The sequence below is a fragment of the Mizuhopecten yessoensis genome, unplaced genomic scaffold, assembly GCF_002113885.1.
Source record: "Mizuhopecten yessoensis strain PY_sf001 unplaced genomic scaffold, ASM211388v2 scaffold11173, whole genome shotgun sequence".
Lineage (NCBI taxonomy): Eukaryota > Metazoa > Mollusca > Bivalvia > Pectinida > Pectinidae > Mizuhopecten > Mizuhopecten yessoensis.
In genome coordinates this window covers 514970-534206 of record NW_018408916.1, presented here as the reverse complement: position 1 = coordinate 534206, position 19237 = coordinate 514970, and the positions used below count along the sequence as shown (strand labels likewise).

At 34.7% G+C, this 19237-nt stretch overlaps 1 protein-coding gene across 1 annotated transcript in view; it reads right to left on the bottom strand.

Annotated features, from left to right (window-relative positions):
• The window catches only part of LOC110467417 (low-density lipoprotein receptor-related protein 4-like), a 47862-nt gene that overhangs the window by 8456 nt on the left and 20169 nt on the right, over positions 1 to 19237 (bottom strand). The window contains exons 2-14 of the mRNA XM_021524574.1: positions 9205 to 9634; positions 8554 to 8809; positions 7254 to 7407; positions 5467 to 5577; positions 4271 to 4525; positions 3683 to 3833; positions 3354 to 3497; positions 3043 to 3151; positions 2544 to 2694; positions 2162 to 2284; positions 1744 to 1977; positions 921 to 1110; positions 84 to 223 (exon numbers count right to left, since the gene is read on the bottom strand). Of these exons, the coding sequence (XP_021380249.1) occupies positions 84 to 223; positions 921 to 1110; positions 1744 to 1977; positions 2162 to 2284; positions 2544 to 2694; positions 3043 to 3151; positions 3354 to 3497; positions 3683 to 3833; positions 4271 to 4525; positions 5467 to 5577; positions 7254 to 7407; positions 8554 to 8809; positions 9205 to 9634 (2448 nt within the window). The remainder of the gene's footprint in view (positions 1 to 83; positions 224 to 920; positions 1111 to 1743; positions 1978 to 2161; positions 2285 to 2543; positions 2695 to 3042; positions 3152 to 3353; positions 3498 to 3682; positions 3834 to 4270; positions 4526 to 5466; positions 5578 to 7253; positions 7408 to 8553; positions 8810 to 9204; positions 9635 to 19237) is intronic.

Sequence of the window (19237 nt, the reverse complement as noted above, 5' to 3'; positions counted from 1 at the left end):
AACTGAGATTTATTTTTATAAAAAGAATTATCTTACACCATCTGTTAAGAGATGGGTTTGGACCCACGTGTGGTTCTACTTACTCCTGTAGTCAATAGTAAGGCTAGTGAGGAAATCATCGGTATCCAGGGTAATGATGACACTTGGCAACGTTCCGTCCATTGAAACTCGAACAATGTTTAAGAATGTCTCAATTTTATCGTGGTGTGTGTAGAACAACAATCTGTAGTAAGGAGATTGAGATGTTATCCAGGCAGTATCAATGTAGTATATATACACAACATACGATGAATTACAGACAAGTTATGCATAAATTACATTGGCTTATATATTGATGTTTATTTTTGTCACATATTTTTAATCGAACTTTTTTTTAAATTTAATTTCAAAATGGTTGTTAAGGTGCGAACCTTGAAACATGACACTCGAAGACAATTGGAGCTTTTGTCATTTAACACAGCACATGAGTTTATATTGCAAAATAATGCAGTTAAAAAATCATAGTAAAAATTAACCAGAAGAATTAAAATAGGACAAATTTAAATTCAATAGATTATATTTGAATTCATAAAAAGTACTTTTTGATTAGAAAACAAATTAAAAATAACAATTGGTTCAAAAATTAAATCACTGTTAAATATTTGTGATGCCGGTTTTGATTACTTATCCAATTTCTCGATTAAAAAAAAAGAGTATCATCCTTTGTTGCGAACTTTAAACGATACTTTGTATCTCTATTTATGGAAATAGCAATTTGTATTAACCACCCGATACTGGCACCATTGCCGGTGTATCATTTTATACAGTAAATAAGTAGATCACAATTTGCAATATCGGATGGGTGGCTTTCCGGTTTTACTTGCTACATTTTAACAATAAAACAATCTACATATTTTTGGTATATCATAATAGAAACTTACCCCTTCGATGGGTACAGAGCTAGTCCGTATATAAAATTCAAATTGTCTACCAACGTTCTGACCAACCCTGAAGACGGTTGGAGTACACCAACACTGCCAGGCGATATCGTGTCTGCCTCACCTGATACTGTATAGTATAGGTTACCAGTAGAATTGTCCATGGCCAGTGCAGTTGGATACGAGTCAATACCTGTACACAAATTAAATTTTGAAAAAAAGTTTGCCATTTATTTCGTAGTCGGGGAATTATGCCCTCGCATGCGCAACAACTAAGACCATATTAAGGAATCACTGCGAGAACGAAGAGAGAGAGAGAGAGAGGGAGAGAGAGAGAGAGAGAGAGGGGGGGGGGGTATGGAGGGGGGTCAAAAGTGCTGCAAAGGGCGAAGCAGCAAAACAGTTTTAGCTTCTTCAATGTTCTCCTCGCGAAAGACACTAAAGCAATATCTATATTCTGCAGCGCCCTACAATGGTATTTATTAAGGTTACAGGTAATGTGACACATCATGTTTCTCTCCCTTACGAACTTGTAGCGGGGTGATTTTAAATTTTAAAGATATTTTTTTTAACTAAAACCTGCAGATAATGATAATGTAGCGGAAAAGGAACCAAAACACTCGTCTTTCGTCACTCAAAATGCCTTTGATTGACTGTACTTGCAAATACCAACATCTGCAACCTTATTCAAATGTTATTTGCTTGGCAGCACAAGTTTGTTTTCTGTAAATGTAGAACTAAGTATAAAATACTAAACATACTTGCATCTATGCACGCGTCGTTCTTTTTCAAGTTATAAGAGCATCAATGCAAATGCTATTCTAACCTTTTGCGGTGAAAATTATATCTACATTTCTACCACTGAGAGTAGATTTCATAATGCTGTCGTCATCAATATCGCTCCAAAATACAAACGATGTCTTCGGATCATACACCGCATGAACTGGTTTCTCAACGATATCGATATCCAAGGCTGTAATCTGTGCATCCGTGGTAGATATTTGAAACAATTTTCCGTGAGAAAAATCGGGCACCAGTAGGAAGTTGGAAGATTGTGGAACTGAAAAAAGTAGAACAGAGTACGATAACTTTATCAAGAATTTTTATTCTTTTAGGTTTCAACTTTCAAATAATTGTTTACAAATTGAAGCTAATTTATATTTATAATCGAGTTCTATTCACATCATTAAAATATTAGTATTTGATATGGCAAATGTCTACAAAGTTTAAAACAAATTATCTACCACTGCTACAACTTTTCCCATCAGTTTGAAGAGTCAATCCGTATGAGCATGCACAAACAGCACTTCCGCTTATACCCGTCATGCAAAGTTGTTCACATCCTCCATTCATGTGAAAGCATGGACCTAAAATACAGTAATCATTTAATTTCGGACAATAAAGCATTCAAAAAGTATATTGAAGTAACTGTTGTATATCTGAATATTTAATTTTTTACGAATATCAAGAACAAAGTAGATGACACATTTTGAATAATAGTTAAATATCAGGACAGATTCCACGTCATTAATTGTACATGATTATTGTAGCTAAGATTATTGCACGATAGAATAGTATAACTGTTTCGACATTGATACTAAGTAATATTAATCAATTAACATTCACCGTTTGAAGGTCTTTGTAATGCCTCATCATACACTGCCAGTGCACTGATCATTCCTATGTTGATTGTTAAGTTGGTCGTTTGTTGGTCGTTTTGTTGCAGAGAAATAGTAAACACCTTTGAACTAGTAGTTTCGGACCAGATTGCATATCTCTAAAAAGCCAAGTGCATGTTTTTGTGTATTATAAATTTGATGCGATAACATAACCATGTTAAATATATATATTAATAAGAAAATTATAAAAGAAAATTAGAATAAAAATAAAACATATAATATAAAGAAAGGACAAGGTAAAGGCACAATCATTGTTTATAATATGGGATGTGAACATTACCATTATCATGCATCAATAATTCTAAATAAAACGGCAGAATAAGAACTCATATTTTTGAACATAAGTGTGTTTACTGTCACGTCATTTTACATCTCAAGAGAGTATTTTTTACGGTACGGATATGACCGGAACTGCGTTAATCGCAGAAAAAAACTAGATTGCGTACCTTGTATATGATAAGTTGGTCAACAGATTGACGATTGCTATAATGCACATGGGTATCACTGCCGTCTCGTGTGGTGCTGTAAAGCTTGTCGGATTGAACAAAGTACAACCTGTATGTGAAATAACACGAACAAAAAAAATGTACGCAAACACATTACAAAATATTAAAAGAAATTGATATTCGAGAAAAGTGAATGTCATTAAACATGATCTCCTCAACTTTACTTCAACTGCTTTGTCATTTCCATTTCAAAGATTTCAATAATTACAATCGTTAATTTGTAATAAAATATAGTTGAGTAGTTTAAATACATGTCACTAGTCACATCAAAGAATATGTCTTTTATAAAGGCAGGCGATGGCTGATCGAACACCACGGATGTAGCTTTGCTCACAAGGGACATTGATACGATACTCATTGTATAGCCACTCGTTCCCTCCACCCAGAAAAGTGTCCTGAAACATAAAAAATGTATTCGAATATTATTCTTCACCTAAAATCTTTAAGATTACGAATATAATAAATTGTTAATTTGTATACGTCACAGGGTAGCAAACATTTATAGATATATATCAGCAGTGGCTGTTTAAGAGTTTATATCTGTCTCATTGAATATCAATGAATTTGAATGATGCCAGACCTAGTGTGTGGGTCTATCGTTAGATGTGAGGGAGGTGAAGTGACATGTAAGAGTTCCTTGGCAGTAGCTGTTGCGATGGTTACGTATTTCAATTTGCCCGTCGTTGATTCTGACCAATACAGGTTTCTATCTGTCCAGTCAAAAGCAATTCCTACAAAAAAAGTATATTTTTGGTGTACAACCTTAAATTAATTCCTTAAAATCGTGATATAAAGCCTACTTTGAAAATTAGGTTCCGGAGATAAACCTTGAGATTCTTGCAGTCAAAGATATTAGGATGGAATATTATGTTCTTTTTCAACTTTATTTTACTTTCTGCAACAACATATTAAAATTTCAAAAAGGTGCATATGTTTTTGCATTCAAGTTATCTCATTCATCCCACTTCCAAGAACAGTTGGAACTTTCTTATACAAATTACAGACACACAAGATAATATCCTTGACTTAATCACTACATTTATAACATGTAGGTTTGCAAATTTGATCTTAGGTTACTTTTTAGTTATGATGTTTTTGATAAAATCAATACGTTCTCAAAGTACATAAAACTTTGTACTAATCAAAATATATATAAATATACATTTACCTGACACTGTGGTAACCGGTATAATCTGACGGATCGTATGTGTAGCTAAATTGTACTCTCTGATGTAGTTTGATGTAGTATCAACGTAGTAAATAAGTGTGTTACCGGCGTCGACTGCCAGATGCTTACAACCTTGTACAGCGTTTCCAGCACAGCGAAGAGGGTCACCGTGACCTGTTACTGTACGGACACTCAGCATACAGATATGGGTGGCGTTAGAAACCACTATTCCTTTATGGTAAAGTGAGTGGATTTCTGGAACAAATGTTACTATGTTGACTACCCACTAATTTTGTCAGAATTCTGTATCTGCTGTTTACGACGTTACTTGCAACCAAAGGCGGATTTATTAACGTAATTTCTTTATGATATGGCTGATTCAAATCACAAGTTCACACTCTACATATGCTTACAACGCCGATTCTCTCTCGGAGAAGCGATATCATGTATGGGTATAAGAAAGACACTGCTATAAGATTCCTCTACTTTATTTACTTTGTTGAACGTAATTCTCTAAATTAACTATATTCAAACGTTTGCCTTAGCTTTGATTTCACAGAGTACATACACTATCAACTATGTGTTAGTCCGAAGACTATTAGATATCTGCAGACTAACTATCTCGTCCATTTTCGTATCTTCCATGTGAAAATGATCGAGCGAATCAAGAGAGAGGTAGGAGAGGTTGTACTAGCCTGATCCCTCCTTGTCATTAGCAATCATAAGACAGAGATGCTGCTAAAACTTACAGAGTAAAAACGTGTTCGGAGCTTCCAGTGTTAGAATAGTGCTTATTTACAAAAGGTAAAAGCGTGCTTTCATTTGCTTTCAATCAGACTTACTTCCTTAGGCGTAAGTCTTCTGAAATAGACCTTTATGATTTACCATCAATACTATAACATATTCCTTATATATATATAAAAAGCCTATACCTATTTGCTTCACTGGAAGGAATTGATTATGATTCAAATATCAGAAATATATCATACAAAAAAATCAAGTAGACACAAATACACCAATGTAAATCAATTGAATAATCATTTACACTTAAATAGCACCACATAAACATAAACAATTAACGAGAAGCGTAAAATCAGCCTAAAGATACTATCACTTTTATTTTCATCGAGCCTTATTGTAGTTATGGTAACCACATCCACAATAATAAAACGCGTTATCACTGAAGCGTTTGTTACCTGTGCAGTGCCTGTCGTCTGTATCCAAAGTGTATCCCTCCTTACACATACATTTTCCGTCAGGTTGAAAGTTCACACAGAAATGTTCACATCCTAATGTCGGGCAACTATCTTTAAGAAGGAAAAACAAAATACATAACTTATTAGAGCTAAACTATACAGATCTGTTTTGTAAATACAGATGATTGGATCACATGCTTACACTTAAGAATAAAACGTATACGTTTGACTGGACCAATATTGGGCTAGTTTGATATTCAAATCTTAAAAATATAATTAGCTGTCGGCACTCTTATGCCCCCTTTTAACACCTATACTACAATATGTCAATGTCTAAGGTGTTACTATACAAACGGCCATTAACGAAACTCACGGCTAAAGATGCCCGCTGTGCATTTTTTCGAATTTCAGTCCCGATCCATTTTTCTCAACATGCCAGGACACACTGTTAGAACTCTTGTGTCGCTTTTTATCATTTATAATACAACATGTCAATATCTAATGTATTCACTTGCTAAAAGGTCATCAACGAAGCCCCAGGCTAAATATGCCCTCTATGCGCTTAAACAAACTTCAATGTAAATATAGCTTTATTGGGTTTTTTCATCATTCTAGAGTAGGTGTTAAAAAGCGACATAACAGTCCTTTACAATGTGCCCTGGCACGTTGAAAACAAGAGTAGTTGTTTAAGACTGAAATTCAAAAATGTGAACATAAGGCATCATTAGTCTGGGGTATCGGTAATGGCCTATTACATGTGATACCTTAGACTATGACATGTTGTAGTATAGTGTTCAAATCGCCATCAGTGTTCTAATTATGTTTGTAGGAATGAATATTAAACTAGCCCAATATTGGGCCAGCACAATATTGCTTAAATAAGCAACTTCACGTTGGTATGTTTTTGGGTATACAGGGAAGAAAACGGTTTACGGGCCCTGTTATTTTACAGTCAGTTGTGGGATCAGGATTTCAGGTCTAGTGGGGCTTGGTGAATATTGCTGAAGAAAGGATGGGTTATTTTTGCTATTAATTTCACGGATTTCTGTACGATATCAAGACGCATATACGTTGTCATTCCGTATAGATATAACATGTTTACAGAATACAAACTGGTTCATCAACGCTGGCTCGTATATATCATCTTTACTTACCCATAACACGCAACATATTTTAATGCTATCAAATATACCTGTCGATCTGACTTCGTTCTTTTTTTGTCTATGAGACTGCCAAATGCCTTTGCCATGATAATTTAGAACTTTCGACTTGAACTGCACCCCGATGATGACTGTATATATAGACAGACATAAATATGTCGTCCGTTTAAACTAAACTGGTTTAACGCTGATTTTACTGAGGTCAACGTCGACTAGTTACAAACGTATGGTCTTCATGTATCATATATCTCAAACACTTTCACCGACTAACCAGCTAGTTAGTATCTTAACGCATGTTTTTTTTTTATCCTTCTAGACCTACAAGCAGGAAAAGATAAAATGTAATTATTTGGCTAATTGAATTAACAGTTAGGCGAGGAACCGTTTGATGACATTCAAAATAGTTTTACTTATGTTTTTTGAATTTATTTTAAAATACTGTTCAAAAGACAGTATCGTACTCAACGCTAAATAAATATTTTCAAAAGAAAATGCGTTCTAAACAACACTTCTCAAGTTATTTTCCTAGATGTTTTAGTTCATCCTGGGCAACAAGATTCTGAAACGATTTCCTATTAAATTATTTATTTTTCATTTACATGTATCATATAAACCATGTAAACATACCTGTAATGTAAGGCCTAAGTTCGTTCTTAGAGATGGCAATAATGTTTGGAAACGCTATTAAGAACTCGCTTGAACGAGAAAAAACAACGCGTCCAGTTGCTTTGGAAAAACAATACCACCGTCGATAGCCATGTATAGTGATACAGACATCTTCCTAAAACGAAAATGAAAATATCTTCCACTAAAGTGAGTGATTGAAAAACAAAAGATGGACGAATATATGGAAAAAAATAACTGTAGTATGTGATGAAGTGTGATGCTTGGTCACATACTCGAACAATGCTATCTGCAAAATAGAAAAAAATAATAGTTTTGTTTGCAAATCATAATCACATTTTGTTGAATAATTGTTGACTGCAAACGTTGTATTAAAGGTGCGAAGGCAAAATCGCAGAGTGTTACTTCAATACAATACTCCGACTTGTCACGTCATTTTGCCTATCTCAGTTACCGAATATAATTCTGTCCTTTTCCAGTGGAGTACACAACAGATGACGTGTGTAAGCCAGACACACAGACGTGGTTCCCACTACATCTCTTCAATCCAGTTTCAATGGAACCATCAGATGTTGTGTATTTTGACCTCATCAAAAGTAAAAACATAATCCTGTCTGTGTACAAACTCGTACAAAATGTTCGAAACAAGCGGATTCGACATAAGGGTGATGACCATTCAATCCCCGAGGATAGTCCAAAAGCTTGGATCTAGAGCGACTGTTGTTAAATATAATATAACTGCTATTAGCTGTAGTAGAGTGCTTCACCTGTGAGGAGAAAGGACATAGCATGCTCTAGAACCTTGTTACTGGCCCTACTTACTCTTACACGTTGATATTTTTGGACTATTAAACTAAACTGCATTGTGAAGCTGCTAAAACATGTTCTATTTTTGGCTATAAATATCTACTAAAATTTGATATGTCACTGTTCTTACTTCTTACTGGTGTTTTTCACTGGCTAAGAACATTTCAATGAAGTATTTCATTGTACCTAATAAAACCAAACTGTAAGTATTTTTCTTACTTTACATGCAGATGACCATAGGATGGTTGGATGGCGAAATAGGTTTATACGCTTTCGGTCTGCTGTTGTTAAAGCTCAATTCAACTGAATCAAACGTTACATTAATCACTGAAAACCGTTCGGACATTTTACCAACGTAGAGAAGCGTATTGGGTTACAGCATAAAGGTAATACGGAGTTGTAGAGCAAAATGGGGACTGTACATTTGATAGTCATTCAATCATAGAAATATCACTGAATAGTGATATGCTTCAAATTTAATGTTAACTCTGATTACCGTATCAACAGCAATTGAACGGAAATTGATATTCAGCTGCCTGTAAATAATCTTTCTGTCTGTTCCGTCATATTGGGAAGACTCTATGGTGTCTCTTCCAGCGTCTGTCCAGTACAGCCTCCGTTCACCAGCGTCTATCTCGATATCTTCTACGCTCAACAGACTGGTGGTTATGATTGGCACACGGACTGTTCCATCAAGCAACGCTCGTTCTATCCGGTAGCCAGATGGGGATATATCAAACCAAAACATATATCTAAAAGAAGAGAAGTTCATATTATTGTTACATTTACATTTGATCTGCATCGCAATGATATAAGCATACATATCCAGCTGTGTATTATGATATACATTTAAAATGATGATCGTGATGTCAATATAATTGTGACGTTTCTATCATAAATTGGGTTTACCTGACCGACGCTGGATATTTGTTGTTACATTTATACAAAATATATCTAATATTTGTAGGAGAAATATGAAATTCGTGTAGAATATTTACAATCATTAAAACAAAGAAGCATCTAACTGCGTGCTGTTCAAAGAGATATATAAGTCTTAACGGGATTGCAGACAAATAATATGATGCATAAATATGTCAAGAAAACAAAACAGTTTACTAGTGTATTCAGTAGTATGCGTCAATCTTACCCTGCTTTCGAATCTATCGCCACTGCCCTCGGTTTTTCTATGTCGTCCTGGATTATGACCCTGTACATACTCTTGTCGGTGGTGCTAACAGGCTGAACAGCTATCCAGTTAAAGAAACCATCGGTCCAGTATATGTTTCCACCGATCCAGTCATAGGCTATAGAGGAGAACACTGAACTGGACACCCCGCAGTGGACATTATCCACTTTTCTGGAATGAAGGCGATAGATACATCGAGAAGTGATATCAAAGAAATAAACTGATCCGTCGGCTGTATTGACGTCCATGCTCCTGATTTTGACGTTACTCAGTGTCGTTTGGGTGACATTAACAGCAGATGAACCTCTGATGCTGATACTATCGCCTTTGTAAACGTAAATACCGCTAGGAGTAAACAAACCTTGGTCAACGGAAACCAAAATGGATGGATCTACAAAAGAAACAAAATCATACATTATATATCATGTTCTTTGTACGTAAAATACAGATTAAGAAATAACATACCTTTTGTGGACGGTGAGGATAGCGAAGAAAATGTTAGAAACAAAATCAATTTCTTTCTTTGGTAGAAGCTGCGTGACAAAAATATGTTGATTGTCGGTGTCTTTGGTAATGCTCATAAGTGTGACTGGTTGTTTCGTTGTCTATGCCAAGGTTTTGAGTCCATGACCATTCTTGGATTCGACCTAAACTTAGTGTAGTAGATGGAACAAAAAAGCCTACCCCTTTGGAACTTTAGTTCTTATTTTTTCTCATTCTTTCAGTGGTTCTTTGTCATATTTTGCCTTTGTTTTTTTTATTGATTTTTAAGTCGAATAGCAGTTTTGTCGCCAGCTCTGTATTCTCTCATATAGTTGCAGATAATGGTTTTTGTTCTATTTAGGTTTACATTTAAGGTAGGTATTATCAAAGCTAAGATATCTGGTCAAGGCAGGTGAGCACTGTTTACATCAAATTCCAATCTTTATATCATGTGCTCGCACATAACAATATTGTCACTTACATAGAAATTAAAGACGGGATGAAAAATTTCAAAGAAACAAAGGACAAATTGTGTGAAAACAAACGTCATTACCACCAATCATGCATGTATCTTCAATAAGATTCATCAGTTTGGAAATGTGTGTTATCAAAGTTTTACTTTCTAAACAAACAATGTACATATATAACGTGTCGCAACGTTGCAAGACCGACTGGTACCTTTGTCAAGCTATGACCGAGTGCAACTATGGGCCATCTGCGTATAAGAGATAAAATTAATTACGCTTCATACAACACTCTGTACAACATATATAAGAAAAGTTCTCCCCAGAATCGACACCTAATTTTTTTTACACACATTCCTTTTTCTAACGTTTCCATTTCCCCGGTTACTGAAAAGGAGTTTACATACCGTGAAATCGCCTTTAATTGTTACTTAAATATGACAATCGCCTTTAATGGTTACTTAAATATGACAATCGCCTTTAATGGTTACTTAAATATGACAATCGCCTTTAATGGTTACTTAAATATGACAATCGCCTTTAATGGTTACTTAAATATGACAATCGCCTTCCTTAATGTTGGCGGTAAATGTATGAGTTTCGTGGGAAAATGCTCATTGATAACAGATGTGTTTGTTTACACAAAAGATACTGAACTTACGCTAATTGTGAGCTATAAACATTCAGATCATCGTGGTTTGAATACACAAATTGGTCTATAAACATGGTACTTTACATTAATGCCTTTTACACAACACATCATATGAAGCGTTACGAAACCATGGCTTGTTGTTTTGTTGAACTGTCCTAATTATTGCTGACACATACTCTGTGATTTAAATCCTACTGCTGTTTCTATAAATATGATATATTTTTATTTACCGTGTAAGTAATGGTCCGCATTCAATTTAGCTGATTCAAGTCTATTAATAGCAACAATGTTTGCTAAGGATATCTGTATCGACTTGATGGTTTCAATGGGTGTCGTTTTACTGTTTATTTCTAGTGTGGTTGGCTCTATTAGTGAAATGTCTGGTACTGAGGTCAAACGTAGCCCTGAGGCTGTTATTTATTTGTACACGGTTTACATGAAATACACTTTACTAATATACAGAAAACTATCTTTTGCCGTGAAAAATTGCTTATTACGTTTTATAACATTTCAAAAGCACTTTTTCCGTTTTGTCATTTAATGCATTTATTTTTGGACACTTTATATGTGGATTTGCATTTTTTTGTCTTAAGCAGCACTGGAAATACTAACATAGACGGAAGCTTAAGGACAATATAATTCAACAGAAATTCTACTGACTAACACAATTTAACAATATATGCTTAATCCGGTTTTTTAAGTGATTATAATTGTTACTATGGAATACTACAGACTAACTTACATCCAATGATATCGATGGTGCTAACACAAAACAACGTACAAAGTCACTATCAATATAAATTTATTTATATAAAGATCTATTTTATTTTATTTGTTTTTCTTATAGCAAGTTGTCAAAAAATAATGATATTGATCTTAGATAAAAGAAATCGTGTCCATATTACTACAGCGCACTCGTGGCTATGAGCACTAACATAAGTAACGTTTACCCATAACAGTTTTATCTGTGATGTACATGTACGTAAAACATTCCAAAAACACAGCATCAAACGATTTAAAAAGTATCAGTGATACTCTCAAAAATCAGGAGAAGAATCACAGCTTATGCACATTATATTAGCCGAGGTACAGTGTAGGAAAATCGCAGATCAGATTCATTCTAATAATCAAAATGGCGCTTGAAAGTCGTTACATGTATTATGTTATCCTAAGTCCTTTCTCAATTCACAAAATAAATGATATACTAGACTCCTGGTTTGTATGTTTAATTTGTTGTTGAGTAGCATACATTATCTGAATTGAAACCACCAAACGTAAAGGGTAGAAAATGTACCGCATTCATGCATCGATGACTAGCTGGCATTCAGGAAGTTTGCATTGACAATGTTTATGTATAGTAAACAAAAAACCTTTTTAAATATCTATAAGATATCAGGTTAGGGACATATTTAAAAAGCCCTATTATTCCATGACAAACTTAGCTATTTTATAATTTCATTTTGCCAGTGACATATTAGGTTTTGTGCTCTTGATAAAAACCTGGATACGTTATAAGCCATGACATAAACCTAAACTAATATCTGTTAACAGTGTGAAGATTTCTCTTTTAATATTGACCAATCAGAACGATACTTTTTATTTATATTAGTGCATACAAATCCAGAGAATTTTATTTTAGATACAGACTAATTGACGGTTGAATAAAATGTTGTTCTGGTTTCTGTTTTGTTGCAAACAAAATGATATTCATTCAACTCCACAGTAAAATTTGTGTAAGAGAAAAAGGATCTAAATAAAGGGGTCTTAAGGTGGGTCCATCCTTCTCAAATTTAGCGCTATTGCGCAGAAGCTGCGCATGTTGGCTAAATTTCAGAATGATTTACGGTAACCTAAAGACACCACGCTTGGATTTAAAAAGTGTCATCGACAATTATTAACAACAATTAAAAAAGTTAAAAAAAATGAAAACTATACAGTGCGACCATCCTCATATTTAAGTAGTCGTATTTAATGTGATATTGAACTCCCGTAAATAAGAACGAAAGTCGTTTACACCGGAAGTTTAGCATCGCAGCTGATGACAGCGATATTACATCTGCTGAGGATGAAGACTGAAAGTGAACGAATATGTGCTTTCCGCTGTTATTGCTCACTTATTTACATGTTGAATAGAACAAACGATCCTCAGAGTCTATCATCACTTGAACGGAATAGGTAATTTCGTACGATGGAAGAATTATGCCCCTCACACTGACGGCGACACTTCTCTACAGCACTGTACTGAAGGTCTTGACGTTGAAAATATCATTCGAAGCACAGAGATTTTGTTCAGAAATGATTAATAAATGCCAGTGTAAACAGCTTCAAGTGATACGAAAGAACGTTTGAAAACTGCAAATGAAAATAAATGTCTCGAGCATCGTCAATGACCCCAACTTTTTTCACGTAGGACTTCAGTGCGTTTCTCAGTGTACCAGTTGGGGGGTGTAATTAGGTACTAACAAGAGCCATGAGCAGCTCTCTAGATTTAGGAAAAGCGGTGGTAGGAAATTTCTGTTTAAGGGAGTGAAATTTTGTTCAGAATATATCTTATTAGGTTGCATTTCAACTCAAAACATCAAAGTAACCAATTTCATTGAAATATTCTAAAATTAGTAAACAAATCACTTTGTTTCTTATTGTATTTGTAGTGTGTTGTGTGCAGTATATCATGTGCTTTTTGTCAAATTATATTCATATTTGAACAAATCAGAGTAATTTTTTAAAAGATGCATAATTTGTTTTTTATTATTACAGGAAGTAAGGACGGAATGTAAAATACAATAGGCCAAACCTGGATATATCAAATCATAGAGAATAATTTATAAGTACATAGGTCATCATAACAAGGGTGGAAAATGAATAGAAACAACATAATTACAGTTTCGTAGATAACCAGGTAATAGCAAAGTAACAACAGATAATTTGATAAATGTCAGATCAAATGTGACAAAACCTGATACATGTATACTGAAATATAACATGTGAAAATGAATGTGTAATAGCTACTGCTAATGTCTCTTTTAGTATATTAATAGTCTCTTTGCTGAACCAAGCATTCACCAAGATTTATTTCTGGTGATATATTAATCAAGATATTAATTAATATTTTGAAGAAAAAATGTAATGGTGTAAAAACTTGGAAATGGGACACTGGTGAGCTTACTTACTTCCTCATAGATTTAGCAACACATATTATACATGTCATATTGTTCAATATGGATTGTGGAATAAGCTGTTAGTAAGTCACGTTTGTTTATTTTAATAATAGTGTATTCTACATGTGTATATATATTTCTAGCTTATCTACTATCATGAAAGTAAATATTATCAATATTTATCATTCCTGTAAGTTTGGTTGAAGACCAGGTATAATTATGCAGTATGTGAATAATTTGATACAGTCAAATTATGACTTATTTGATTATCAATAAGATATTGTAAAGCACTACATGTATATAGTCATAATTATATATACATGTAATTGTTATATGGATTCTGCATACCAGGTTTTTGTTACAAATCATTAAATTTATTTTTCCTTTTTATATGAATGTTCTAGGTCATGGATATTTATGCAGAAAGCTTTATGTAAGAAGACACCAGGATATAAACAAACACTGAACAATTTTATGTGAGAAAAAAATCAAATACATAAGTCCTGTAAATGTGGTATTAATTTGATACATAAAATTCATACTACAATGCACATACTCCAAAGACAAATATTCCTATCTTTAGGTAATAGAAATAATATAATAATTCGATATCCCGCTTTATCACAACCTAGTTCGTAAGTCGTCTCAATGCGGTTCACACATTATTATCCGTGGTTATAGGGCCTTTGCAAACAGCCAATATCTTTCTCAACTCCCTGGGGAGCATACAGCCAGTGCTGCCATTTCGGCGCTCACAGCTAGCATTCAACAATTCTAGCACTGCCCAACCACGTACTCATTTACAGCTGAGTAGACTGGAACAAGCGGAGTAAAGTATCTTGCTCAAGGATACAACACAGTGCCGTGTCATGACGCGAACCCGCAACCCTTCGTGTCACGAGCCCGGCGTCCTACCACTAAACTACCGTGCTTCCCAAGTTATATATGTGTATTGTTAAAGATTAGTCACAATATTTCATAATCCGTTTTAAGAAAAAACTTCTCTAAAAAGGAACATTGAAAAGATGTATGTGCAGTATATAAACTGTACTGAATGAGATAAAAAGAAATGAACAAAGTTACAAAACCAATGCTTAAAGTAGTATATATTCTTAACAAGGTAAAAAAACATTCACTAATGTTTATGCGACTTGTGCTGTGGTTTGAAGACTTTTGCAATGTCCGTAAAAAAACAACGAAGTGCTTGGGCAATTATATGTTCCTTAATAATGCAGAACTATTCAAGGAGTGGGTAGGTGAACAACAATTCCGAGAACCGGATTTCCAAAATGTGTTTGAAGATATATTAAGATATACCCGCTACATTATCATGTTTATGTTTACCTAAGTATGTCGGACGATTACTCAATAGACATATGCAAATTTGTTATTTACACAGGTACTCTTCATTGAAATAAATAAGCCTTTCCTAGAATGTAGTGCTCCAGATTAGGTTGTTTTGCAATGTTCGTAAAAGTGCTTGAGCATGTATAGGTTACCTTACAATGCTGAACTATTTAGGGAGTTCGTAAGAAAAATCCAATTCCTAGTATCGGATTTCTAAACTGTGTGAAGATTCCCGCTATTTTCGATGCGTCTGACAATATAAAATAGTTGTTTCTCGGTCACACGTCCTAGTTTTGAAGTGTTGTTAGCTTCATGTAAAATACACGTACAAGAGGTCTTACTGTGGGAGGAAACCGGAGTACCCGGGCAAAGCCAACGTATTTCGGAGTTATTTCGGAGAAACTTTGCTGCTTTATTTGACAAAGCTGGCTTCCTCTTTTAATAACACCATGTTACATACATGTTTTGAATAATACTTCTTATTCTGTGTTATGTTTCAAAATTGTGATTTGATTAAATCAGTGTAAGTTTTTAAAATGTGTTTTACTAATTTTTTTCTCTCCTGTTATAAAATTACTAAAATACAAAGTAAGTAAACTTAGTAAATATTAACAACATTAACAACTTGCCAAGAATTTATTTCTCTGTGAATTTTCTCTCATGAATTATGGTTCAGATTAATATTCAGAATCTATTATTACACTAGTAGTTTATTCTCAAATTCAAGATATGTTTCTTGTGTTGAGAATCCACAAAACTACATAGTAGTTGTATTAGATTCCAAAATCTGCATACATGACCCCCACCCCCACCCCACCCCACCACCCCCACTGGGAACTAGAATGTTCTTCTCGAATTGAAAGTAGTTGACGCTGTGCATCTCAAAAAGTAAATAAAAAATTAAATCTAAAAAGTTAATACTTTGTACATTAATGCATACTGGGGGAGCTGCCTTAGAAATGTGTAACTGGGGATGGTATTCAACCTGGCCTTGAAGCCTTCCAATGTTGATGCCTCCACTACTGTTTCTGGTGCAAGATATTCTTCTAGTTTGTTACTCTGTCCTGTCTTAGCATGTGATGTCCTCAAGTTCTGCAGTCATCTGCTGTGAACTATACTACTGGAACTGCTTTAACAGCCTGTATGTTTAGATGATGGTCAAACAAGATATGGACACTTAATGCTCTGTGTGACCAAACGAGTAATAACAAGATAGCGAAGTGCTCGAATGTATGAAAATACAGTGTAACAGTAATATGTCTAACATGTGTTATTGTTTACATCTATACATTGAATTGTCAACTCAGATATAAAATCAGCTTTTTAAACATTTTACATGTCAGAATTATTTAATGCTCAGTATATACAAAAAGTGTAAGACATATGACCAAAATAATTTGCGAAAGTTATTTTTTGTTCCGGAGAATTGTATCGCGGAAACGACATATTCCGCTCGTAGTCTGTACGTCTGTAACACTGTGTTTTGAGTCTATGCTACGATATATATACAGCAATAATAATATATACCGACCTGCATAGACAGAAACTACACAACAAACAGTGAAATCAAGCACAACACGTTTGCATATCACAAAGTTTTTGTGGTTTCCCCCAAAGTATATGACGGAGTTATCGTTCCTGGCGTACCACGTGATCAAGGACAGAGGCTGATATGGGAAATATGGCGGCGCGTGTCTCTTCAAAGGAAAAAAGGCAAAGAAGAATTGTCCACAATGACCAAATTGCGGAATCATATGCGTAAGTGAAATGTAGGTGTTGTAAGTTATATATTAAGTCTATATGCATCATGTTGGCCCGTCTCAAACGTTGAAATTGTAGTTTGTTTTGTGAAGCGTGTTTTTTTAGCGGTGTACATTCAAATTGCATCCCCGTTCGATTTGGTCCGCATATGCATACAGTTCCGCTACATTTTCTACACCATGGAAAAGGTAAATTAAAATATTCTAAACCTATTTTCTAGACATGGGTAAGTATAGAGATAAACTTTGCAGGTGGCTTCACTCTTGATACGTCAGTTACTGACTCGTGGGGGGGGGCTGTGAGTGTTGGTCATGTATCATATGATCAATTATACTCCTTCACAAATATCAACTATAAAATCTCAAATTAAATTATAGGTGCATATTTTAATATCTTTGTTCCCTATTATTTTATAGTGGACGATTCCGTGTATCGTCTTTCTGAAAATTGGATAGACCCGCACTATATGTATAATACTATTGCAGGTTTTTAGTTGCCTTATTATTTTACTGACAGGCGTATAGTGACCTTAAACTCTTGTTTTTGTTCCAGTGACCTTGGTGCCGTACGCCTACCATACTCCAGAAGAACGGCAAGGCCCCGAGAAACATGGAAAGAAGGCCTCTATCCTGTGGAGGTGCAAGAGGGTCCCGACGACTCTACTGTTAGAGTTCATTATATTGGTAATTATCGGTTACAATATGTTCAGTGTTAAATGGCCTAATTATCCCCTCACAACAGCGTTGCTGTGGGGATATTGCAACGCGAATGTATGTCTGTGTGTCCGTAACAAAATGGTGTATACACAGCAGAACTGTCCAATGGATCTTCTCCAAACTTGGTAGGGTCATGCACCATGGACCGAGGATGACGACTATTGAAAGTCAAAGGTCAAGGTCACGGTCAAAGAATATATTGCGAGGGGATATGCCCCGCTTTGCGGTGCCCTTGTTTAGCTTCCGACAAAAATTCATGTGAACTAAGATATTAAAATCTCTTTAAGACAAGTTATAAATAAATTTATAATTGTTCTAAATAATTTCTATTAATATATTTATTTTTCAAGATTTACTGTATTCTACTTTCTTTTTTCCAGGTTGGGACAAGAAGTACGATGAAAATAAGAGGAAAACTGATATTGTGAGCCATCCATTGCCTTGTAGTGGTATACTGAATCAACTAGCAATACAAATTAAAGAACAATTAACAGGAGGTCACAAAACGGACTCTTCCATAACCGTCAGAATAGAGATACATAACAACACGGACATCCAGGATGTTGAGTGGTTTCTGGCATTGGGAACTATTTATAAGAGGTACAAGGATAGAACTGTTTATATTATAAACAGTAGAAACAGTCTGTGCCCAGCTCTCGACGAGTCCTGGGACTATAGAGTGGTGAATAGTAACTGTGACAATTACTACGTAAAAACAGAGACGGTACGATTCTACGTGAGGAACAAGCGTCCTTTGGTCGATCTTATTCTTTTTCCAGACCACACGGAGGATCATTTCCTTTCAAGAGGAAAAGTTCTCACGTTTTCCTTTGTTAGATGTCCTGGGAATAAGGAAATTGTGCCTGAACTGATTGGTGGGAATATGTTGTAGGCATTTAGTTTCACTAGGCTGATGTGATCTCTTGACCCTGTTAGTGTTATTCTGAACAAAATCAAGATGATCATTATTCAAAATATAGACCTTTTTGACATTTTATATGAAAATTTTTGGCATAATGAGTTGACCAAAGAAATTGTTATGAAATTTGTTGAAATTTTAGAAAGCAAACTTAATATTTCAATAAAAATTGAAAGCAATGATAAGGCGTTAAATAGTCTCAGAGCAGCATTATTTCGCCTGAAAAGAGAAGGTCTGCGAACAAAAGTTAAGGGGGGTATGCAATTTAAAATGTTCAAGAAAAACCTAACAGAATCAAAGTATTGTTGGGACGTACCACAGGGACATTATTGTGAGAAAAGTGTTGAGATGCAAAAAATGGTATCGCATGTAAAAGAAATAGAAAATAATATTTTGAAATATGCCGAGCTTAAGGATAACGAGGAAAAAGCTCTTCGTAAAGAAAACAAGAACTTTGAACTAGAGCTTAAAAGAAAAGAGAAGTTGTTAGAAGA